This window comes from Hyla sarda, chromosome 5, assembly GCF_029499605.1.
Source record: "Hyla sarda isolate aHylSar1 chromosome 5, aHylSar1.hap1, whole genome shotgun sequence".
NCBI classification, from domain to species: Eukaryota; Metazoa; Chordata; class Amphibia; order Anura; family Hylidae; genus Hyla; species Hyla sarda.
The window spans coordinates 133,429,990-133,455,911 of NC_079193.1; the positions used below are offsets into that span (position 1 = coordinate 133,429,990).

At 44.4% G+C, this 25,922-nt stretch overlaps 1 protein-coding gene across 2 annotated transcripts in view; it reads left to right on the forward strand.

Annotated features, from left to right (window-relative positions):
* TERT (telomerase reverse transcriptase) overlaps positions 1-25,922 on the forward strand; it is a 146,289-nt gene that overhangs the window by 78,781 nt on the left and 41,586 nt on the right. For both annotated transcript variants that reach the window (XM_056520288.1, XM_056520289.1), the window contains 2 exons: positions 20,095-20,180; positions 20,702-20,815. In XM_056520288.1, the coding sequence (XP_056376263.1) occupies positions 20,095-20,180; positions 20,702-20,815 (200 nt within the window). The remainder of the gene's footprint in view (positions 1-20,094; positions 20,181-20,701; positions 20,816-25,922) is intronic.

Here is a 25,922-nt window from a genome sequence, read left to right on the forward strand (position 1 = left end):
TGAAAATGTAGCTGCAAGGACACCAATCGCAATCTCCTGTGAGACTACAGCTGAAGCTGAAGTAGGGGCTGGATCAGTCCATGGCTAGGCACCTCAGTGTTGGGGGTGCCGTTAATTAAAAGGCTGGCTCCTTTGGTAGACCCCTCCACCAGCAGTTCACTGCAGCCCTTTTCGGCCTCACAGACAAGCGCTATCACACTGTGAAGTCCCGGCCCCTGTGGCCCCAGCTGAGTGATGAGAAGATGGCGGGCGGGAGTAGCGGGGGGGAAGGGGGGCAGCAGTACCTGTGGTCAAGCAGCGGAGTTCACAAGGCAGGGTCCTGAATCCCCTCTGTGTGCTCCCCCACCGCGCGACAGCTCGGAGGACAGTCCAGTGAGTAAATAGAGCAGCTGGACACCTGACAACCCCGCGCCGTGCGGGCGAGCGCGCCGCGATCTCTTCTGGTCCACAGCCGTTGAAGCAGTGAAGATGGCGGCGGGTAAGAAAGGTGAGGAGGCCGTCGTTCCAGCGGCTGTTCGGCAGCTACCTCCCGCAAGATTCAGGCGTCTCTCAGAGCGTTCCCCTCCTTCTTCTATGTTTCCCCCTGACAGCCAGGTGGAAATCTCGTCTGTTTAATGCCGGTACGGTGCGGGTATGGGGTATGGCGTGAGGGAGCTCCGTCTCCTAGCTCCTCACATGTCCGCGCCGGAACCGGAAGTCACCTGTATTCATTTATTTTATAGTATCCATCCATTCACATATTATTACATCATATTTATATTATATATTTAAATACTGTCTCTGTTGAATTATGCACTTAAACCATCCAACTGATTCTAAATTAATACAATTAGATACATACCAACACATCTCATATCCTTACATATATATTTACACATCATACATTCTCAACTAGATTTGTATCAAACCTTCTTACAATATCTTTTTATCCTTTTATGTATCCAATCACTCCATCTTCTTGGATCCATTTCTGGTTTTCCTATTGGGATGGATTCACCTCCGGACTTTCTCTGCCACATTTTCCCTTATCCCTAACTTGGATAGTATATAAGACCCAATATGGTTATCTTTTAATTTACTACTGAGGACGGACCCAGGAGGTCCGAAACACGTCTAGTCGTTCAGCAGATTAGGCCAATAGACGCTACTACAAGCGCTACAGCAACCAGCTCAACCTCGAGGCAAAGACAGATACAGAGGATCATCACAGCGCGACCATGACCTCACATGCGCTCAACACCACGAGGAGAAGCTCATTCATAACCACAGCCGCTGGGAGCCGCTACACCACCAGAGCGAGGACGGACAGCTTTCCACTACCAGAGCAGGGAAGGACTTCGCTGAGGCACCGGAGGTATAGGGTAAGAGGTACATAGTACCACCGCTACTCTCCCCTTACCTGCAAAATTCAGCCTTGCAGCCGCTGGAGCCTCCCAGTCTGCGGCCCACTGTAGGACTGCTCTCACACGGCCTCCTCGCTCTGCACATTACCAGCGCGGTCGCAGTACCGCGATCATATTCCCCGGCGGTCGGCTTAGACTTTGCAAGTTGTCAGCGCGGGCACATCACCGCGATCATATTCCCCCGCTGTCGGCTGGTACATTGTATTTTGGGAGTCACGCCCGCAACATTGTTTGACTGTTACTTTGTTTCTGCGGTCGCAGTGCCGCTGCTACTTCTACACAGTGGATATTACTATATGGCTATATTATCGTCACTTGAACTGTGGTGAACTGTTACACGGTCGGAGTACCGAGATCATATATGAAACACAGTTTGATTAGTGCTTAAGTCTATGGACTCTGCTGATTATTTGCTTACTAGTGTCATTTTGATTTTTACTTTTGTTTTATTGTAAATACTAGAAAGTATAAGTGCTAGGGCCCAGCACTTTTTCCTTTTTATACATTATAATAAATTGTACCAATTTTTGATCTATCCAAGTTTTCTCCATTTTCTTTTCTTTGTCTCCCCCTTTTTCTTTCTTCTCTTTTTTTCTTTTCTCTTCTCTCATTCCACTACACCTATACACCATTTAATTACAATAACCACTCCTTCAAACTGATAAGTTGTTGGTGGTGTAGTGTAAATAAGTTATCAGTTCAAATCCATCTACAATACACCACCAACAATACTTCTCTAACTCTTAAAATTAATTACTTAACACATCCATAACTACATTCATACACGTACACCATCTTTTCTTCTTAAGACCTTGAGAACCAGTCAATCTATCTTTCATATTTTATACATTACTTCATTGGGGTAGAAAGGAGATTATACCCTGACTAGTAGTTCTCGGTCTTCCACCAGATTGAGTACATCCCAAACATTGTGCCTTTTCTCTCCATTTAACCTCTTCAGGACCCATGACGTATGCATACGTCATCACACCCTGGGTCTTAAGGACCCATGACGTATGCATACGTCATGTCTTTTCCTGGTCTCCGCCGCTCACCCGGCGGAGATCGGAAGCGGATCCCTGCTGAAATCCTTCAGCAGGGATCCAGGGCAAACGCCGAGGGGGGCCATGTAGGCCCCCCATGTCGGCGATCGCCGGAAAACGCAAGGGAAATCGCCCTTGCGATCTGCGGCGATACCGGGCTGATCGGGTCTCTGGGACCCGACCGCACAGTAATTTCGCATGATCCCGGCTGTCACAGACAGCCAGGACCATGCTAAAGCATAGGAGCGAGGTGGCAAGCCGGCCACCTCCTCCTATACCCTGCGATTCTTCGGTTAACTAACCGACCAATCGCGGGGGGGGGGGGGGCGGTTACTTCCTCCCGCCCTGTCCGGCCCCTGGAAGTCCGGAGAGGACGGGAGGAAGACCGGAGGACGCGGCGGGGGATGGGGGAGTGCTGGGGATCGGCCCCGGTACTTACCTAGTCCCTAAAGACCCGGATCCCGGCAATGAAGACAGCGGCGGCGGCGACGACAGGTGAGTAGATCTTCAGCCGCGGTCGGGCCCTTTACAGCAATGCACGTCGCCGTAAAGCGACATGCATTGCTGTATTGGGACCCTATATACTACAACTCCCAGCATGCCCAGACAGCCCTTGGCATCTGGGCATGCTGGGAGTTGCAGTTTTTCAACATCTGGAGGTCCACAGTTTGGAGACCACTGTGCCCTTCCAGATGTTGCAAAACTACACATTCTCAGCATGCCCTTACTGTCCAGGCATGCTGGGAGTTGTAGTTCTGTAACATCTGGCCCTTCAGATGTTGCAGAACTACAACTCCCAGCATGCCTGGACAGTTTTGGCATACTGGGAGTTGTAGTTTTGCAACATCTGGAAGGGCACAGATTGGGAACCACTGTATTAGTGGTCTGCAAACTGTAGTCCTCCAGATGTTGCAAACTACAACTCCAAGCATGCTGGGAGTTGTAGTTAGGCAACATCTGGCTCTAAAGATGTTGCCGAACTACTACTCCCAGCATGCCTGAGAATGTTTGGGAGTTGTGGTTTTGCAACAGCTGGAGGCACACTGGTTGGGAAACATTGTTTCCTAACTCAGTGTTTCCCAACCCGTGTGCCTCCAGCTGTTGCAAAACTATAACTACCAGCATGCACTGATGGACTGTGCATGCTGGGAGTTGTAGTTTTGCAACAGCTGGAGGTCCCCCCCTTGTGAATGTACAGGGTACATTCACATGGGCAGGGGCTTACAGTGAGTATCAGGCTGCAAGTTTGCGATGCAGCAAATTTTGCGCGGCAGCTCAAACATGCAGCGGGAAAATCCTGTAAACCCCCCCCTGCCCGTGTGACTGTACCCTAAAAAACACTACACTACACTAACACACAATAAAATAAAAAGTAAAAAACACTACATATACACATACCCCTACACAGCCCCCCTCCCCTCCCCAATAAAAATGAAAAACGTCTGGTACGCCACTGTTTTCAAAATGGAGCCTCCAGCTGTTGCAAAACAACAACTCCCAGTATTGCCGGACAGCCGTTGACTGTCCAAGCATGCTGGGAGTTTAGCAACAGCTGGAGGCACCCTGTTTGGGAATCACTGGCGTAGAATACCCCTTTGTCCACCCCTATGCAAATCCCTAATTCAGGCCTCAAATGCGCATGGCGTTCTCACTTTGGAGCCCTGTCGTATTTCAAGGCAACAGTTTAGGGTCACATATGGGGTATCGCCGTACTCGGGAGAAATTGTCTTACATATTTTGGGGGGCTTTTTCTCCTTTCACCACTTATGAAAAGGTGAAGTTGGGGTCTACACCAGCATGTTAGTGTTAAAAAATAAATTTTTTACACTAACATGCTGGTGTTACTTTTCATTTTGACAAGAGGTAAAAGGGAAAAAATCCCCCCAAAATTTGTAATGCAACTTCTCCCGACTACAGAGATACCCCATATGTGGGCGCAAAGTGCTCTTGGGGCGCACAACAAGGCTCAGAAGGGAGAGTGCACCATGTACATTTGAGGCGATTTGCACTGGGTTGCCTGTTGTTACTGCGGTTTTGACAAACGCAAAAAAAAAAAAACACATGTGACCCCATTTCGGAAACTACACCCCTCACAGAATGTAATGAGGGGTGCAGTGAGAATTTACACCCCACTGGTGTCTGACAGATCTTTGGAACAGTGGGTTGCACGAATTAAAAATTTTGTACAGCCCAGTGTTCCAAAGATCTGACAGACACCAGTGGGGGGTAAATGCTCACTGTACCCCTTGTTACGTTCCTCAAGGGGTCTAGTTTCCAAAATGGTATGCCATGTGGGGGTTATTTTGCTGTTCTGGCACCATAGGGGCTTCCTAAATGCGACATGCCCCCCGAGCAAAATTTGCTCTCAAAAAGCTAAATATGACTCCTTCTCTTCTGAGCATTGTAGTTCGCCCGTAGTGCGCTTCAGGTCAACTTATGGGGTACCTCCATACTCGGAAGAGATGGGGTTACAAATTTCGGGGGGTATTTTCTGCTATTAACCCTTGCAAAAATGTGAAATTTGGGGGGGAAACACACATTTTAGTGAAATTTTTTTTTTTTTTTTTTAACGTATGCAAAAGTTGTGAAACCCCTGTGGGGTATTAAGGCTCACTTTATTCCTTGTTACGTTCCTTAATGGGTCTAGTTTCCAAAATGGTAAGGCATGTGGGTATTTATTGCTTTCCTGGCACCATAGGGGCTTCCTAAATGCGACATGCCCCCGAGCAAAATTTGCTCTCAAAAAGCCAAATATGACTCCTTCTCTTCTGAGCATTGTAGTTCGCCCGTAGTGCACTTCATGTCAACTTATGGGGTACCTCCATACTCAGAAGAGATGGGGTTACAAATTTTGGGGGGTATTTTCTGCTATTAACCCTTGCAAAAATGTGAAATTTGGGCGGAAACACACATTTTATTGAAATTTTTTTTATTTTTTATTTACATATGCAAAAGTCGTGACACACCTGTGGGGTATTAAGGCTCACTTTATTCCTTGTTACGTTCCTCAAGGGGTATAGTTTCCAAAATGGTATGCCATGTGTTTTTTTTTTTCCTGTTCTGGCACCATAGGGGCTTCCTAAATGCAACATGCCCCCCAAAAACCATTTCAGAAAAACGTACACTCCAAAATCCCCTTGTCGCTCCTTCCCTTCTGAGCCCTCTACTGTGCCCGCAGAACACTTTACATAGACATATGAGGTATGTGCTTACTCGAGAGAAATTGGGCTACAAATATAAGTATACATTTTCTCCTTTTACCCCTTGTAAAAATTCAAACATTGGGTCTACAAGAACATGCGAGTGTAAAAAATGAAGATTGTGAATTTTCTCCTTCACTTTGCTGCTATTCCTGTGAAACACCTAAAGGGTTAAAATGCTGACTGAATGTCATTTTGAATACTTTGGGGGGTGTAGTTTTTATAATGGGGTCATTTGTGGGGTATTTCTAAGATGAAGACCCGTCAAATCCACTTCAAACCTGAACTGGTCCCTGAAAAATTGTGATTTTGAAAATTTTGGGAAAAATTGGAAAATTGCTGCTGAACTTTGAAGCCCTCTGATGTCTTCCAAAAGTAAAAACACGTCAATTTAATGATGCAAACATAAAGTGGACATATTGTATATGTGAATAAAATAATATTTGGAATATCCATTTTCATTACAAGCAGAGAGCTTCAAAGTTAGAAAAATGCAAAATTTTAAAATTTTTCATCAAATTTTGGGATTTTTCACCAAGAAAGGATGCAAGTTACCAAAAAATGTTACCACTAAGTTTAAATAGAATGTCACGAAAAAACAATCTCTGAATCAGAATGATAACTAAAAGCATTCCAGAGTTATTAATGTTTAAAATGACAGTGGTCAGATGTGCAAAAAATGGCCGGGTCCTAAGGTGTAAAATGGCTGGGTCCTTAAGGGGTTAAAGCAATACTCTGACCAACATGAATAAATATATAAATAAATAAAACATGTAGAAAAGCTGATAAGAGTCTGTCAGACTGAAAGTGTAAAACTGACAGACATTCAGTGGAGTATAGATGTGTATTCCACGGAATTAGGTGTATGAAAGTAAAAAAAAAAAAAAGTAAAGTGAAAGTGAAAAAAAAACAATGTAAAAAAAACATAAAAAATAAAATAAATGATATATATCTGACCACTGTCACTTTAAACATTAATAACTCTGGAATGCTTTTAGTTATCATTCTGATTCCGAGATAGTTTTTTCGTGACATATTCTACTTTAACATAGTGGTAAAAATTTGTGGTAATTTGCATCCTTTCTTGGTGAAAAATTCCCAAATTTGATGAAAAATTTGAAAATTTAGCATTTTTCTAACTTTGAAGCTCTCTGCTTGTAAGGAAAATGGATATTCCAAATAATTTTTTTTTATTCACATTTGCAATATGTCTACTTTTATGATATCCGTGAAGAGAAATGAAAATATTGGCACTCACCAGTGTGGCTGCAGGGTCTTCTTTATTGAGACATACTCACATGCGGGGTACAGAAGAGAGGGGAGTGGGGGGACAAGTGGTGGCGACCGAGCTCTAGTTTCGCACACTTGGTGTGCTTCGTCCGGCCATGACCCATACTGCCTATGACTGCCTTATATACAAGTGAACCTAGTGCTTCACCAATCAGGCACCTGAACATCTCTCACATGATCAGGTGACGTGGTAGGGGGGAGGTGTGTTAAAACCAAAGCTAGTTAGAAGCATGCTGAGAGCTCTGTTTTGTCGTTTAACCCTATGTTGCCTGTGGCATTAGTTTTAATGATCCATAGTGTCTCCACTCGTAATAATTTCGATTCTATTCGTTCATACTTATTACATGACACTTTTTCTAAGCCTACAAAGCGTAGTACATCAGGGTTATTATTATGGGCTTCTCTTACGTGGGCCTGCAGACGGGACGCTCCTGGCTTTCCAGCGCGTATGTTATAAAAATGTTCCCTAATACGCATCTGGAGCTGGCGTTTCGTCTGGCCTATGTAGAAGAAGCCACAGGGACATATTATAGCATAGACAACATTTTTCGTGCGACAGGTAATTAACTCTTTAATAGTATGAAAGACTGCTCCTAGCCTTACGTGTTTAGTTTCCCAGCAATATCTGCATTGATTGCAGTTTTTACACTGGTGGGTACCTTTAGGTGTGATGTCACTAAGGCAGGTTTCTTTTTTCGCTGATGTATTACTACTCTTAGATTTATTTCTTAATTTATCTCCTATGGTGAGGTTCTTTCTGTATGTTATACGCGGTTTGTTTTCTGCTCTTTTTTTCAAATCCTCATCGGCTTCCAATAGAAACCAATTTCTACGTATAGCTCGCTCTATCACTGGATTCATAGGAGTATTTTGGAATACAAAGGTAAATCTTTCTTTTAGATTTTCCAACTTATTAAGTGGATTTTTATTTTTAAGTAGATCTTCCCTATTAGTTTTCTCTGCTTTATTTCTACCATAATTTATTACATCATCAGGATAGTTGCGTTTTTTTAACCTTGTTGCTAACTCATTAGCCTGTATTACATAAGTCTCATTTTTACTGTTATTTCTTTTTAGGCGAATAAATTGCCCATATGGAATGTTCTTTTTTGTCATAAATCTGTGGGAGCTATTAAAATGTAGCAGTGTGTTTTTAGCTACTGTTTTCCTGTAATTTTCAGTAACTATACAGTTCCCTTCAATAAGGACTTTTAGATCCAGAAACTCTAAAGTCTTGCCTCCATAGTTATTGGTGAAATGCATATTCACGCTATTGTTATTCAAGTATGTTGTGAACTCATTAAATAAAGCTTGCGTGCCGGTCCATATTAGGATGATATCGTCAACATAGCGATAATAAATTTTTATGAAAGGGAGATATGGATTAGTGGTACTGTATATAAACTGATTTTCAAAACTCAAAAATAAATTTGCATAGGCACAGGAGACCGGTGTCCCCATAGGGGTGCCGGTCTTCTGTTTGTACCATTGTTCGCCATGCATGAAGGTGTTATTGTGAAGTACAAAATCAAGGCTCTGTCACAAATTCAATCATATTATCGGAAACATTAGCTTGTGTATGAGACTCTTTCACTGCCTGTATACCCGCCTCATGGGGGATACGAGTATACAGGCTAGTGACATCTATCGAACATAGACTACTCCCTCCTTCTACATGAACTTCTTTAAAAATTTGAAGAAGATGCTTAGTGTCCTTTACATGTGACAATATAGATGTTTGTAATGGGGTAAGAACCCAGTCTAGGTATTGAGACAAAAACTCGGTCGCTGAGCCGATCCCGGCTACTATTGGCCTGCCTGGGGGTCGGCTCAGCGATTTATGGACTTTTGGCAAGTGGTACCATCGTGCTGGTTTTGCAATATCAGGTAATAATTTTTCAGCATTTTTTTCTGATATAACCTTTCTAGTAACATATTTATGCAAGAATGACTTCAGATTATTAAGAATCTTGGGGGTTGGGTCGGCCGACAAGGGGGTGTATGTCTCAGTGTCAGCCAGCTGTCTGACAGCTTCCTCCATATATTCTGATGTATATTGCACTACGACACTCCCCCCCCCCCCCCCCCCCTCTTGTCGGCACGAATTACAATAATATCCTCCCTTTTTTCTAACTGTTTTAGTGCCTGTAGTTCTTGACTGGAGAGATTCATGGTAGGATTCGGGTATATCATAGCTTTTACATCTCTTGTAACGGCTTTGACAAAGGAGTCTATACTACTGCCTTGTGTAACTGGTGGATTAAATTTAGATTTTTTCCCTTTATTGAAAAAACTACTCTCCTTCCCAGGGTCATCAGTAGACTTACTATCTTGCTCGAATCCTGTAGCTAACATAGCTATGCATTCTCTGTCTGTACCATCAGTATCGGGAGGGAAGAACCCTAGGGGACCTATACATATACGATTGTCACTCTCACATATCTGCTGACTAGATATAGGTTTATTTGAGAAAAATGTATGTAAACTGATTTCTCGAGTGGCCCTTGCTAGGTCTATTTCGAAGGTAGTCTCATTGAAACATTCTGAAAGTCCATAATTAAGTCCTTTCGTAAGGAGGGATATAGTGGCTAAAGGTACCCACCAGTGTAAAAACTGCAATCAATGCAGATATTGCTGGGAAACTAAACACGTAAGGCTAGGAGCAGTCTTTCATACTATTAAAGAGTTAATTACCTGTCGCACGAAAAATGTTGTCTATGCTATAATATGTCCCTGTGGCTTCTTCTACATAGGCCAGACGAAACGCCAGCTCCAGATGCGTATTAGGGAACATTTTTATACCATACGCGCTGGAAAGCCAGGAGCGTCCCGTCTGCAGGCCCACGTAAGAGAAGCCCATAATAATAACCCTGATGTACTACGCTTTGTAGGCTTAGAAAAAGTGTCATGTAATAAGTATGAACGAATAGAATCGAAATTATTACAAGTGGAGACACTATGGATCATTAAAACTAATGCCACAGGCAACATAGGGTTAAACGACAAAACAGAGCTCTCAGCATGCTTCTAACTATCTTTGCTTTTAACACACCTCCCCCCTACCACGTCACCTGATCATGTGAGAGATGTTCAGGTGCATGATAGGTGAAGCACTAGGTTCACTTGTATATAAGGCAGTCATAGGCAGTATGGGTCATGGCCGGACGAAGCACACCAAGTGTGCGAAACTAGAGCTCGGTCGCCACCACTTGTCCCCCCACTCCCCTCTCTTCTGTACCCCGCATGTGAGTATGTCTCAATAAAGAAGACCCTGCAGCCACACTGGTGAGTGCCGATATTTTCATTTCTCTTCACGGATATCATGAACTTTGCTTATTATGGTATCTGAGCACCACCAGAGGCATTACAGCTACACCAACTCCCACCTGCCATTGCTAATCCAGCACACTCACGCAGTGCCGCACTACCTCCTTTGTTAATGTCTACTTTTATGTTTGCATCATAAAATTGATGAGTTTTTACTTTCATTTTGGAGAGTATGTTTTTCTGAAATGGTTTTTGGGGGGCATGTCGCATTTAGGAAGTCCCTATGGTGCCAGAACAGCAAAAAAAAACACATGCCATACCATTTTGGAAACTAGACCCCTTGAGGAACGTAACAAGGAATTAAGTGAGCCATAATACCCCACAGGGGTTTCACATTTTTGCAAGGGTTAATAGCAGAAAATACCCCCCAAAATATCTAACCCCATCTCTTCGGAGTATGGAGGTACCCCATAAGTTGACCTGACGTGCACTACAGGCGAACTATAATGCTCAGAAGAGAAGGAGTCACATTTGCAAACTTTGCTGAAATGGGGGGGACATGTTGCATTCAGGAAGCCCCTATGGTGCCAGGACAGCAAAAAAAAAAACACATAGCATACCATTTTGGAAACTACAGGGATGTGGAAATTCTATCGCCCGACGCCCGGGACAAGTAGTTTTGGTCACCGGGCAGGTGGATTGTTTATAGATTTAGCCCTGTATCGGGCTAGCAGGGACAGACCGACTTCCCCCTTATTTTTCTATACTGCTGGTTTGAGGCGCAGGAGCGGATGCAAGTCTGCACCTCACACCGGCGCTAAGAGTGTATGGAGGGGGCAGTGGCGGCCCCCAGCTGACCGCAGAGCCCGAGGTCGCACGTTCGCATTACATAATTGAGCCACGCCCCCTTATCTAATCCTCCCAGAGGATGGAGGACGCAGCTACACATAACACAAGATGACAGGGGGAGAGAAAGGATGTCCACAGCTCGGCACACAGCTCCCTCCTCCCCTGCACACAGCTCTATCCCTCCCCCTCCTCCTGCTCTTTCTTCACAGGACCTAATCCACCACGGGGAGACTGCATGTTTGCACGGGGAAAACACAGAGCGGGGAGGGAGAGGAGAGGACGTCCGGTGTGAGGGGAGATTTTCAAACCCATGTAACCTCACACCGGCCGAGACTACAGCTCTGATGTCCACTCATGGCGGCTCAGGTGAGGAGGCAGAGAATGCAGGCGGCAGGAAGGGTGGTTGTATATGTAGGGTGTGAGTGTATGTGTGATGTGTGTATAATGTCTGTCTATGTGTGATGTTTATGTAATGGATAATGTGTGTATGATGTCTGTCTATGTGTGATGTGTATGTAATGGATAATGTGTGTATGATGTCTGTCTGTGTGATGTGTATGTAATGGATAATGTGTGTATGATGTCTATGTGTGATGTGCATGTAATGTATAATGTGTGTATGATATCTGTGTGATGTGTATGTAATGTATAATGTGTGTATGATGTCTGTCTGTGTGTGATGTGTATGTAATGTATAATGTGTGTATGACGTCTCTATGTGTGATGTGTGTATGTGATGTATGATGTGGGGTGGGCAGCGGTGTATGTATGATGTGTGTATATGTATAGTGTGAGTGTATGTGTGATGTGTGTATGATGTCTGTGTGATGTGTGTATGATGTCTGTCTATGTGTGATGTGTGTATGTATGTGATGTATGATGTGTGTATGATGTCTGTCTATGTGTGATGTGTATATGTGATGTATGATGTGGGGTGGGCAGCGGTGTATGTATGGTGTGAGTGTATGTGTGCTGTGTGTATGTAATATATGATGTGTGGGGGGGCAGCGGCGGGTGTATGTATGATGTATGTATATGTATGGTGTATATGTATGGTGTGAGTGTATATGTGTATGATGTGGGGGGGGGGCACTGCCGCCGCCGCCAGTTGTGCCATCTAATTTTATTTATTTTTAGTGTCTTCTGGTCACCCGCACTGACTTGCACCCCCAGAATCCCGCCCCCCCTTCATACTCACCCGCCAACCAAGAGCCCCACGGTTGCACGCAAACACGCCCCAACCAAAACTACAACTCCCAGCATGTTGCACCATAACCTAAACTGTAGAACTATAAAGTGTAACATGTTGGGAGTTGTAGTTTTGGTTCGGGTCAGCTGCAGAGCCATAGCCTGCATCAGGGCATGCTGGGTGTTGTAGTTACTAACTGTAATTTCCAGTATTCCTTGACACATCCTATGGCTCTGCAGCTGACACACACCAAAACTACAACTCCCAGCATGTTACACAATAACCTTAACTGTACTACTATACAGTGCAACATGCTGCAACACCCACACAACCATAGGCTGTATCAGGGCATGCTGAGAGTTGTAGTTATCTAGTAACTAAATGTAACTTCCAGCATTTTCTGACACAAAATGCAGCACATAAACTGGAGAAGCAGAAAACCCCCCAGTAACACATAAGTCCCTATGAAGACTGAAAAATAGTGATTAAAATATTTTAAAAAGTGCGTATATATGTGAATAAGCCCCTTTCCTAATAAAAGTTTCCAATTTTCTTTAAATAATAATAATGTACAAAAATAAACATAAGTGGTATCGCTGCATGTGGAAATGTCCAGGCTATTAAAATATAATACAATACAAGAATATGGGTGCACTAATTAAAGCGCCTTGAATATCTTCAAGGCAGTAAGGTAGCACCTGTGAGGCCGGCACCCATATTAGCCAACTCAGGTGGGGCTTACAGCTTGCCTCCATCCTCCCATTGTATGTGTGCTCAGTCACGCTGGAGGGTATCTGGGAGGAAGTTGTGAGTCGACCGAATGCTGCCGTAATTGCCCACTGGCCCCTTTTTTGCTTATCAAGCACAGGTAGGATTAGCGTAGGTCCCGCACCATTTTGAGAAACCTTGGCGTTGGTGTGCGGGCTCTGGTGTGTCCTTAATATAAGGATGCACTGGCGAATGTCTCAATTTTAACATCAGTGTTGAGGGATAGCCAATGTCATTGTATACATCTACCACAGTAGTGCACCCATATTCTTGTATTGTATTCTAATTGTTACACATCCACACCGTTTATCTGGTGTAGGATTCTATTGTGGCACTTGTAGTCCGGCGAGGCATCCTTCATTGTATGCATTTTTATGCTGGGGATCGCCCTTAGCAACGGACTACAAGGGCAGGATCTGCTCCCCCAGTATAAATGCACAACCGCATCTGGGGTTGAGCACCTCCAGCCATTTGAGACCACGTTTTTTGTTGTTTGTTTTATTAAAATATAATGTTAATTAAACCATAAGGTGAACGGTGTAAATGTAAAAAATAGTCAAGAATTGTTCATTTTTGGTCACTTCATATTAGAATTTTTTTATGGTGATCAAAAAGTTACATCTAGACTTTTCTGGGCTTGCCTCGGGCGTAAAAGGAGCTACAGCTCTCTCTCCGCTAATAGCCTGGCATGCTGCGATCACCGTGGTCGCTATTAAACCATTAGATCACCGCTGTCTAAGTTGACAGCAGTGTCTAAAGGATCTTATATCCATCCCTGGTGGTCTAGTGGGGGGGATCGCAGTATTTTGGTCGAAATTATTTTATCTACCAGGACAAGTGGATTTTCTTGAGGGACAAGTAGATTGTGTTCAGCTTTAGTCCCTTGGACAAGTAGTTTCTTTTTTTATTTCCACATCCCTGAACTAGACCCCTCGGGAAACCTATCAAGGGGTAAAGTGAGCCTTAATAACCCTCAGGGGTTTCACGACTTTTGCATATGTAAAAAAAAAAGAAAATTTCACTAAAAAAGTATGTTTTCACCGTCATTTTACATTTTTACAAGGGTTAATAGCAGAAAAGACCCCCCACAATTTGTAAATACATTTCTTTGGAGTAAGGACATACCTTATATTTTGACGATTTTGGCTTGGTGGATGCACACACAGCTGGTCTTCCTGGAGTGGGAGGGCAGTCAGGGGCCTTGAGCTTCATATGGAGCCAGGACTGTTAATGGGGGGAGCACTGAGCCCTAAAATAGGGGAACACTATTGGGGACAACGGGCCGTAACTGGGGTAGACAGGTGGGGTACATAGGCCCGTAATATGGGGTACAGTGGGCCAGAAAATTATAAAACATAATGAAACAGAATATGTTCCCAGAATGATGACCCAGAGCATAGCCAAAACTAAAAAAAAATATGCCCGCCCCAAACCCTATGCTCTGAGTCATCATTCTGGGAACGTGATGTGTGTGGCCGTCCCTAACCTGTTGCCTCAAATGCGCACCCGCTCAGGTGGAGAGAGAGCGCTGCACATTTGAGGCAACAAAAAAAAGTCCCCGATGATAGTGACTCAGTGACCTATGACCCATTTCTGAAAAAACACCCCCAGAGGTCTTATCAGGTTTTTTTTTTTTTTTCAGTTTTTTTGGGCAATTTAGTGGTTTATGGGGGTTAAAATTTGGAATGTACTCTGGACTTTGTACATTGGTCAAATTATGGAAAATTAAAATGTAAAGGGAAAATTTTGTGCTCCATGGAAGTGTGATACTCCCTGAAGCAGCCTATGCAGAGGCCCGGATTATCTGGGCATGTGTCACACTGATACGTGGTGACCTGTACCATGTAGACCGCAACTTTTTTGTACCATGCCCGTGTTTTCCGCATGACATTGTATGGCTTGAGGACTTGATCTGAGAGATCAACTCCCCCCATATACCGATTGTAGTCCAGAATACAATCGGGCTTGAGGACCGGTCCCACGGTACCTCGCACAGGGACAGGGGTGCTGCCATTTCCATGAATAGTGGTGAGCATAAGGACATCCCTCTTATCCTTATACTTCACCAACAACAGGTTATCATGGGTGAGGGCACAGGACTCACCCTTGGGGATAGGCGTCTTGACCAAATTTAGAGGGAGGCCTCTCTGGTTCCTCCGCACGGTCCCACAAGCGGACGTGGATCTGGCGGAAAGGGATTTGAACAGAGGGATGCTGGTATAAAAGTTGTCCACGTACACGTGGTAACCCTTATCCAGCAATGGGTGCACAAGGTCCCAAACGATTTTCCCGCTAACACCCAGAGTGGGGGAACAATCTGGGGGTTCAATACGGGAATCTCGTCCCTCATGCACTCTAAACCTGCAAGTGTACCCGGAGGTACTCTCGCAGAGTTTATAGAGCTTCACGCCATACCGTGCCCGCTTCGAGGGAATATACTGGCGGAAGATGAGTCTCCCCTTAAAACTGATGAGAGACTCATCTACTGAGAGGTCCCTGAGCGGTACATAGGCCTCCAAAAATTTGGCCCCAAAGTGATCGATGACACTTTGTAAAGCCGGTCATAGGTGGGATCACCTCGGGGCGGACATGCCGCATTATCTGCATAATGCAGGCATTTCCGAATGGCCTCCAACCGCTTCCGTGTCATCGCCATACTGTAAAGCGGGGTCTGGTAGAGGACGTCCCCGCTCCAGTAATGACGAGCACTTGCTTTTTTGTCCAGGCCCATATGCAGCGTGAGGCCCCAAAATGTCCTCATTTCCGCTGCATCAATGGTGCGCCATTCATTGGACCTGGCCAAAAACGAATCTGGGTGGTGGGCAATGAACTGCTGGGCATACAAGTTCGTTTGCTCCACCATTTGATTGACCAGGCTGTCACTGAAAAAAAACGTAAAAGTCCAGAGCAGTGATGCCAGCATGGTCAATCCGGATTCCTGAATCGCCAACAAACTCAGGAATCCGTGGCTGAAAACCCTCTGGGGGGCTCTAGACAGGGTCATCGGAAGGGGGCTCTGATGCACTTGTCTGGGGGGCCGGACTCCTATTACGAGCGGCATTGCCACTTGTACTAGTGTCGGCCACTGGGTCACTCTCATGGGGGGTGCATGGCCTCGCCTGGCGGAGTCTCCGCCGCCGTACAGGGGACTCATCATCACTACTAGATGATGAGGAGGATGATGAAGAACACAAAAATGTAGGATCTTCATCGTCCTCACTGGCAGATTCGGAGTCGGAGGCTAAAAAAGCGTAAGCCTCCACTGCCGAAAATTCCCGGCGAGATATTGCCTTTTTTCTACAGTGGCGGGGGGGGAGGGTGTGTGCGCGGGGGGGGCGGGGAAGTATGTAGTGTGGTGCTTTGTGTAATACTTTATATAACGGTGTGTAATTATCACTCATACACCGTTATAATGGAAAAAAATAAAAAAAACACGCTACGGACAAAAAAAGGGGTGGCGCACGCAGCGCCCTGAACCCCTAATAGGTCCCGGGTGACACTGATCACAGGACCCTAGGGGCCTATTAGGGGGTCAGGTGGGGGGGGGGGGATTTTTTTTTTTTATTATTTTTTTTTTTTTTACTTTTATGTTACTTTTACTTTCAGTTTACCTACCTTTCCCTAAGGGACACACTTTCCCTGCACTAGGGGGGGCAATCGTCTTCTGTGAGGGGGCTCTGGAGCACAGAGGGGGGGTCCCGGTCCTCTTCACACAGCTTTGCCCGCTGACTGAACTCAGCGAGCGCGCAGAGCTGCGTGAGAGGTCCGTTAACCCCTCCTCTGCCGCGCTGCTATTGGCCGGACGATCACCGGCCAATAGCAACGTTGCTGGGGCGGTGACAGTATTGTCACCGCTCCCAGCAACCGAAGGTGATTGGCGGTGTATCGTACACCGCTGATCACCTTCTTTTTTGCGGGTCATCGGGTCACAAGTGACCCGAATACCCGGAATCGGAGCAGATCGCTTGCGTGATTTCGCAAGCGATCTGTGACGATCGCCGATATGTGGGGGTCCCGGGACCCCCCCTCAGCTTCTGCCCTGGATCCGTGCTGAAGGATTTCAGCAGAGATCCGCTTCCAGGAAAAGACCATGACTTATGCATACGTCATGGGTCCTTAAGACCCAGGGTGTGATGACGTATGCATACGTCATGGGTCCTTAAGGGGTTAAAGGGGTATTCCAGGATTTTTTTTTATTTGACTATGCTACAAATGGCTGTAAAGTTAGTGTAGTTCATAATATAGTATCTGTATCTTTGTTATTTCACAATTCTTCTGTGATTTTTCACCCCAATATTTATTTTTAACAGCATACAAAATGACTGTGGGGTGGCTGATGTGTGGGAGGGAGGAAAATGGAATTAGGGGATTTGTAGGCAAAAGAAGAAAACTCTAACAGGAAATACCAGTTCACAAAAAGCAGTGTTATGGTAATCTTACAAAATAGCCAAGTCCCAAGACAAGCGCAGATCCTTCCTAAGCATGTCCATTACTGTCTGGCAGGTACATACTAAAATCACCTTGTGGTGGATAACCCCTTAACCTGTTGGGGAAGGAGGGTGTATGGTTACGCCCTCGCGTCCCATTTCTTAAGGATGGAGGGGGTACCTGTATGCCCTCCGTATTTCCAATCACCGCCGCTCGCCGGGCGGTGATCGGAACTGGATGCCTGCTGAAATCATTCAGCAGGCAGCCCATGACATCACCCAGGGGACCCCCCACCCCACCCTGAAGGATAGGATTGAGGTGGCAGGGGTGCCACCTCCTATCCCCTGCTATTGGTCTGTTGGGAGCAACTGACCAATTGCAGGCATGAGCGGGACTTTTGTATGTATTCCTCGCTCAGCCCGCCCATTTTTCCACCGCAGCTCAAACTCCCAGCGGAAAACTGGCTTTAAACCCCCGCCTGTGTGTACCCTAAAAACACTACACTACCCTAACTCAAAATAAAGAGTAAAACACTTCATATACACAGTTACCCCCCCCCCTCATCCCCCAATTAAAATTTGAAACGGATCATACGGCAATGTTTCCTAAATGGAGCCTCCAGCTGGTGCAAAACAACAACTCCAAGCATTGCCGGACAGCCATTGACTGTCCAGGCATGCTGGGACTTTTTCAACAGCTGAAGGCACCCTGTTTGGAGAACACTGCCGTAGGGGATTTTTGGTGGCGGAGGCAAATATCCGGGTCCGCCCCCATGCAAATCCTTAACGTAGGCCTCAAATGCGCATGGCACTCTCTCACTCCGCAGCCCTGTCATATTTTAAGGCAACAGTTGAGGGTCACATGTGGGGTTTTTCTGTACTCGGGAGAAATTGCGTTACAAATTTGACCCCTTATGAAAAGGAAAAGTATGGGGCTAAACCAGCATGTTGGGGTTGCTCCATTCTTTTCCTTTTCACAAGAAGTAAAAGGAGTAAAAGTCCCTCCAAATTTGTAATGCAATTTCTCCCTAGTACAGAAATACCCCATATGTGGACGTAAAGTGCCCTGCGGGTGCACAATAGGGCTCAGGTGTGAAAGCACATGTACATTTTAGGCCTAAATTTTTGATTTGCACAGGGTGACTGACAGTTGCAGCGGTTTTGACATGAATGCAAAAAAAAAAACACCCAAATGTGACCCTCATTTTGGAAACTACATCCAGCATTTACACCCCACAGGTGTCTGATAGTCCAACAGTGGTCTGTGAAAATGAAAAAAAATGTTTTTTATCTGCACAGCCCACTGTTTCAAAAATCTGTTAAATGCCAGTAAATGCTCACTGCACCCCTTGTTACATTCTGTGAGGGGGTGTAGTTTCCAAAATGGGATCACATGTGGGAGAGTCCACTGTTCTGGCAACATGGTGCCTTTATTGTTGCACTTGGCCCCACCCTTCAATTTCAACCAAATTCTCTCCCCAAAAAACTAATTTTGCTCCTTCTCTTCTCAGCACTGTAGAGTGCCCGTAGGGCACTTTACTTCCACATATGGGGTATTTCCATACTCAGAAGAAATGGGGTCACAAATTTTGGGGGGCCTTTTCCCCTATTACCCTTTGTAAAAATGAAAAATTTGGGGTAACGCCCTCATGTTAGAGAAAAATATTAAATTTTTCATTTTTACATCCAACTTTAACGAAACGTCATCAAACATCTGTGGGGTGTTATGGCTCACTGTACCCCTTGTTACTTTCCTTGAGGGGTGTAGTTTCCCAAATAGTATGCCATGTGTTTTTTTTTTTTTTTTTTTTTTAATGTTCTGGCAACATGGGGGATTCCCAAATGTGACATGCCCCCAAAAAGCCATTTCAGCAAAATTCGCTTTCCAAAGCCCAATGTCGCTCCTTTCTTTCTGAGCCCTCATCTGCACCCACAAAGCACTTTACATCCACATATGAGGTATTTCCTTATACAAGAGAAATTGGGTTACAAATTCTGGGGGGCTTTTTCTCCTTTTACCCCTTGTAAAAATTTTAACAAAATGGGTGTACAAGAACATGTTAGTGTAAAAAATTTTGATTTTTTACTTCTACTCCACTTTGCTGCTATTCCTGTGAAACGCATAAAGGGTTAACAAACTTTATGAATGTCATTTTGAATACCTTGAGGGGAGCAGTTTCTATAATGGGGTCATTTATAGGGGACTTCTTACAGAGAGGCCCCTCAAATCCACTGAACTGGTCCCTGAAAAATTCAGATTTTGAATCTTTTGTGAAAATTGCTGCTATATTTTAAAGCCCACTTATGTCTTCAAAAAGTAAAAACATGTCAACTTTATGATACCAGCATAAAGTAGACATATTGTTTATGTGAATTAATATATCATTTATTTGGGATGTCCATTTTCCGTACGAGCAGAGAGTTTCAAAGTTAGAAAAATGCAACTATCTTCAAATTCATAAGTAAAAGCATACCAGAGTTATTAATGCATAAAGTGACAGATCAGATTTCCAATAAATGCTCTCGTCCTTAGGGTCAAAATGGGCTTTGTCCCCAAGGGGTTAAAGATGAAGTATCCAATGTGATATACTGAATTAATCTGGAGCTCTGTGTGTTGCTCCCTGCTTATTGATAACATGCTTACTCACTTATTTATAGAGCCTTTCTATGAATGAAAACTCAAGCAAACTGCTAGCTTTCTTCCAGCAAATAATTTTTAACCATATTCTGAGAATTAATGATCGGTAAGTGCGCTTCTAATTTTTTATTTTTGGAACATCCCTGGTCGTTTTGGTATTGAATTTGAGCAATAGCATTTAAGCAACCGACACCTCTCACAGTGATGGGATTGTCATAGAGGGCATTTAGGGTGTTACACCATTGTTGAAAGAAAGTAGATTTCCGTATACCCTATTACTAGATTGCCTTGTTTTACGTTTAACACAGGTGAACAATTTCTTCTGTTCTACTTCATGCTGAAAATAGATGTAGCTATAAAGATGTCTTAGACAATATAGTTTCAATACAGGATACTGTGAATTCATTTTTTTTTATTTTATGAAAGTAATACACTTAACATTTGCAGTTTATAAATACGTTTTATGTGCAGCACAGTCTTTTCTTTGATTTGGATTCATTAATGAAAATAGGATAGAAATATTCACCCCTTTTCTTGAATATTCACTGCAGTTACATTATTATACATTATATTATAAATAATAATCTAAACTACAATTTCTTTTGTTTTTAAATGCTTTCCTTTCAGATATTATAGGCAGTGTTGTGGAATACCTCAGGGATCCATGTTGTCAGCATTGCTTTGTAGCTTATGCTATGGTGATATGGAAAATAAATTGTTCGGTGGAATAGAAGAGAACGGGTAGGTAAAGTTTAAGTATTAAAGGGAATCTGTAAGCTGTTTTTGCTGCTAAGGTCTGCAGTTGCCTTTGATCAGGGTATGAAAGCGAACACTCTTTCCTGGAGTGAATAGTGGTTGCCAAATTTATAAAATTTCCTTTTTATTTCTTGGCTCATGTGTTAAGGAGGTGGAGCTGGGCTGTTTAACCTGTTACTGACCAAGGGCGTACGCCTTTGCTCCCTGGTACTTAAGGACCAATGGCGTACCTACACAGGCAGGTTTACAGTAAGTTTCCTGCTTCAAGTATGAGCTGCGGCAAATTTTTCGCCGCAGCGCATACTCCTAGCGGTAAGCTCACTGTAATCCGCCGCCAGTGTGAATGTACCCTAAAAACACTACACTACACTAACATAATAAAGGGTAAATCACAACATATACACCCCCTACACTGTCCCCCCCCCAAAAAAAATATCAAAAACGTATTGTACGGCAGTGTTTCAAAAACGGAGCCTCCAGCTGTTGCAAAACAACAACTCCCAGCATTTCCGGACAGCCACTGACTATCCAGGCATGCCGGGAGTTTAGCAACAGCAAAATTTACACTAACATGCTGGTGTTGTCCTTTACTTTTTATTTTCACAAGCGGTAAAAGGAAAAAAAGACCCCCAAAATTAGCAATTTCTCCTGAGTATGGAAATACCCCATATGTGGACGTAAAATGCTCCGCGGGCGCACAACAAGGCTCAGGAGTGAGAGCGCACTATGTACATTTGAGGCCTAAATTGGGGATTTGCACAGGGGTGGCTGATTTTACAGCGGTTCTGACATAAACGCAAAACAATAAATACCCACATGTGACCCCATTTTGGAAACTATACCCTTCATGGAATGTAACAAGGGGTGCAGTGAGCCTGAACACCCCACAGGTGTTTGAAGAATTTTCATTAACCCCTTAAGGACCCAGCCATTTTACACCTTAGGACCCGGCCATTTTTTGCACATCTGACCACTGTCATTTTAAACATTAATAACTCTGGAATGCTTTTAGTTATCATTCTGATTCCGAGATAGTTTTTTCGTGACATATTGTACTTTAACATAGTGGTAAAAAAATTTTAGCAACTTGCATCCTTTCTTGGTGAAAAATCCCAAAATTTGATGAAAAATTAAAAAATTTGCCATTTTTCTAACTTTGAAGCTCTCTGCTTGTAAGGAAAATGGATATTCCATATCTTTTTTTTTTTTTATTCACACATATACAATATGTTTGCATCATAAAATTGACATGTTTTTACTTTTGGAAGACACCAGAGGGCTTCAAAGTTCAGCAGCAATTTTCCAATTTTTCACAATATTTCCAAAATCACAATTTTTCAGGGACCAGTTCAGGTTTGAAGTGGATTTGACGGGTCTTCCTCTTAGAAATACCCCACAAATGACCCCATTATAATAACTGCACCCCCAAAATATTCAAAATGACATTCAGTCAGCGTTTTAACCCTTTAGGTGTTTCACAGGAATAGCAGCAAATTGAAGGAGAAAATTCACAATCTTCATTTTTTACACTCGCATGTTCTTGTAGACCCAATTTTTGAATTTTTACAAGGGGTAAAAGGAGAAAATGTATACTTATATTTGTAGCCCAATTTCTCTCCAGTAAGCACATACCTCATGTGTCTATGTAAAGTGTTCGGCGGGCGCAGTAGATGGGTCAGAAGGAAAGGAGCGACAAGGGGATTTTGGAGAGTACGTTTTTCTGAAATGGTTTTTGGGGGGCATGTTGCATTTAGGAAGCCTATAGGTGTCAGAACAGCAAAAAAAACACATGGCATACCATTTTGGAAACTAGACCCCTTGAGGAACGTAACAAGGAATAAAGTGAGCCTTAATACCCCACAGGTGTTTCACGACTTTGGCATATGTAAAAAAATAAATAAAATATTTCACTAAAATGTGTGTTTCCCCCCAAATTTCACATTTTTGCAAGGGTTAATAGGAGAAAATACCCCCCAAAATTTGTAACCCCATCTCCTCGGAGTATGGAGGTACCCCATAAGTTGACCTGAAGTGCACTAAAGGCGAACTACAATGATCAGAAGAGAAGGAGTCATATTGGCTTTTTGAGAGCAAATTTTGCTCGGGGGAATGTTGCATTTAGGAAGCCCCTATGGTGCCAGGACAGCAAAAAATACCCACATAGCCTACCATTTTGGAAACTAGACCCCTTGAGGAACGTTACAAGGAATAAAGGGAGCCTTAATACCCCACAGTGGTTTCACAACTTTTGCATACGTAAAAAATAAAAAATAAATTTCACTAAAATGTGTTTCCTTCCCAAATTTCACATTTTTGTAAGGGTTAATAGCTAAAAATACCCCCCAAAATTTGTAACCCCATCTTTTCTGAGTATGGAGGTACCCCATAAGTTGACATGAAGTGCACTACGGGAGAACTACAATGCTCAGAAGAGAAGGAGTCATATTTGGCTTTTTGAGAGCAAATTTTCTCGGGGGGGCATGTCGCATTTAGGAAGCCCCTATGGTGCCAGGACAGCAAAATAACCCCACATGGCATACCATTTTGGAAACTAGACCCCTTGAGGAATGTAACAAGGGGTACAGTGAGCATTTACCCCCCACTGGTGTCTGTCAGATCTTTGGAACAGTGGGCTGTACAAAATTTTTAATTTGCACAGTCCACTGTTCCAAAGATCTGTCAGACACCAGTGGGGTGTAATTTCTCACTGCACCCCTCATTACATTCCGTGAGGGGTGTAGTTTACGAAATGGGGTCACATGTGGGGTTTAGTTTTTTTTGCGTTTGTCAAAACCGCTGTAACAATCAGCCACCCATGTGCAAATCGCTTAAAATGTACATGGTGCACTCTCCCTTCTGGGCCTTGTTGCGCGCCCCCAGAGCACTTTGCGCCCACATATGGGGTATCTCCGTAGTCAGGAGAAATTGCATAACAAATTTTGGGGGGCTTTTTTCCCTTTTACCTCTTGTCAAAATGAAAAGTATAGGGCAACACCAGCATGTTAGTGTAATACATTTATTTTTTTACACTAACATGCTGGTGTAGAACCCAACTTCACCTTTTCATAAGGGGTAAAAGGAGAAAAAGCCCCCCAAAATTTGTTAGGCAATTTCTCCCGAGTACGGCTATACCCCATATGTGGCCCTAAAATGTTGCCTTGAAATACGACAGGGCCCCGAAGTGAGAGCGCCATGTTCATTTGAGGCCTGAATTAGGGATTTGCATAGGGGTGGACATAGGGGTATTCTACGCCAGTGATTCCCAAACAGGGTGCCTCCAGCTGTTGCAAAACTCCCAGCATGCTTGGACAGTCAACGGCTGTCCGGCAATACTGGGAGTTGTTGTTTTGCAACAGCTGGAGGCTCAATTTTGAAAACAGTGGCGTACCAGACGTTTTTCATTTTTATTGGGGAGGGGAGGGGGGCTGTGTAGGGGTATGTGTATATGTAGTGTTTTTTTACTTTTTATTTTATTTTGTGTTAGTGTAGTGTAGTGTTTTTAGGGTACAGTTACATGGGAGGGGGATTACAGCGAGTTTCCCGCTGCGAGTTTGAGCTGCCACGCAAAATTTGCTGCATCGCAAACTTGCAGCCTGATACTCACTGTAAGCCCCTGCCCATGTGAATGTACCCTGTACATTCACAGGGGGGGAATCTCCAGCTGTTGCAAAATTACAACTCCCAGCATGCACAGTCTATCAGTTCATGCTGGTAGTTATAGTTTTGCATCAGCTGTAGGCACATGGGTTGGGAAACACTGAGTTAGGAAACAGACAATGTTTCCCAACCAGTGTGCCTCCAGTTGTTGCAAAACCACAACTCCCAAACATTCTCAGGCATGCTGGAAGTAGTAGTTCGGCAACATCTTTAGAGCCAGATGTTGCCGAACTACAACTCCCAGCATGCTTGGAGTTGTAGTTTTGCAACATCTGGAGGACTACAGTTTTCAGACCACTAATACAGTGGTTCCCAATCTGTGCCCTTCCAGATGTTGCAAAACTACAACTCCCAGTATGCCAAAACTGTCCAGGCATGCTAGGAGTTGTAGTTCTGCAACATCTAAAGGGCCAGATGTTACAGAACTACAACTCCCAGCATGCCTGGACAGTAAGGGCATGCTGAGGATGTGTAGTTTTGCAACATCTGGAAGGGCACAGTGGTCCCAAAACTGTGGACCTCCAGATGTTGCAAAACTGCAAGTCCCAGCATACTCAGACGCCAAGGGCTGTCTGGGCATGCTGGGAGTTGTAGTATACAGGGTCCCAATACAGCAATGCATGTTGCTTTACGGCGACATGCATTGCTGTAAAGGGCCCGACTGCGGAACTCGCAGAGGAACTCGCCTGTCACCGCCGTCTTCATCGCCGGGATCCGGGTCTTCAGGGACGAGGTAAGTACCGGGGCCGGGCCCCAGCACTCCCACGTCCCCCGCCGCGTCCTCCGGTCTTCCTCCCGTCCTCTCCGGACTTCCAGGGGTCGGGCAGGGCGGGAGGAAGTAACTGCCCCCAAGCCCCCCACCCCCTGCTATTGGTCGGTTAGCTAACCGATGGATCGCAGGGGATAGGAGGAGGTGGCAGGCTTGCCACCTCGCTTCTAGCCTCCAGCATGGTCCTGGCTGTCTGTGACAACCGGGATCATGCAAAATTACCGGGCAGTCGGGTCCCAGAGACCCGATCAGCCCGGTATCGCCGCAGATCGCAGGGGCGATTTCCCTCGCGATACATGGCCCCCCTCGGCGTTTGCCCTGGATGCCTGCTGAAGCATTTCAGCAGGCATCCGCTTCCAATCTCTGCCCGGCGAGCGACAGGAACCGGAATACACCAGGACGTCACAGGACGTCCTGGGTCCTTAAGGGGTAAAAGGGGTACTACCGTGGAAAACTTTCTTTTTTTTAAATCAACTGGTGCCAGAAAGTTAAACAGATTTGTAAATTACTTTTATTTAAAAATCTTAATCCTTCAGTACTTTTTAGGGGCTATATACCACAGAGGAAATGCTTATCTTTTTAGATTTCTCTGATGTCATGACCACAGTGCTCTCTACTGATCTCTGCTGTCCATTTTAAGAACTGTCCAGAACAGGAGAAAATCCT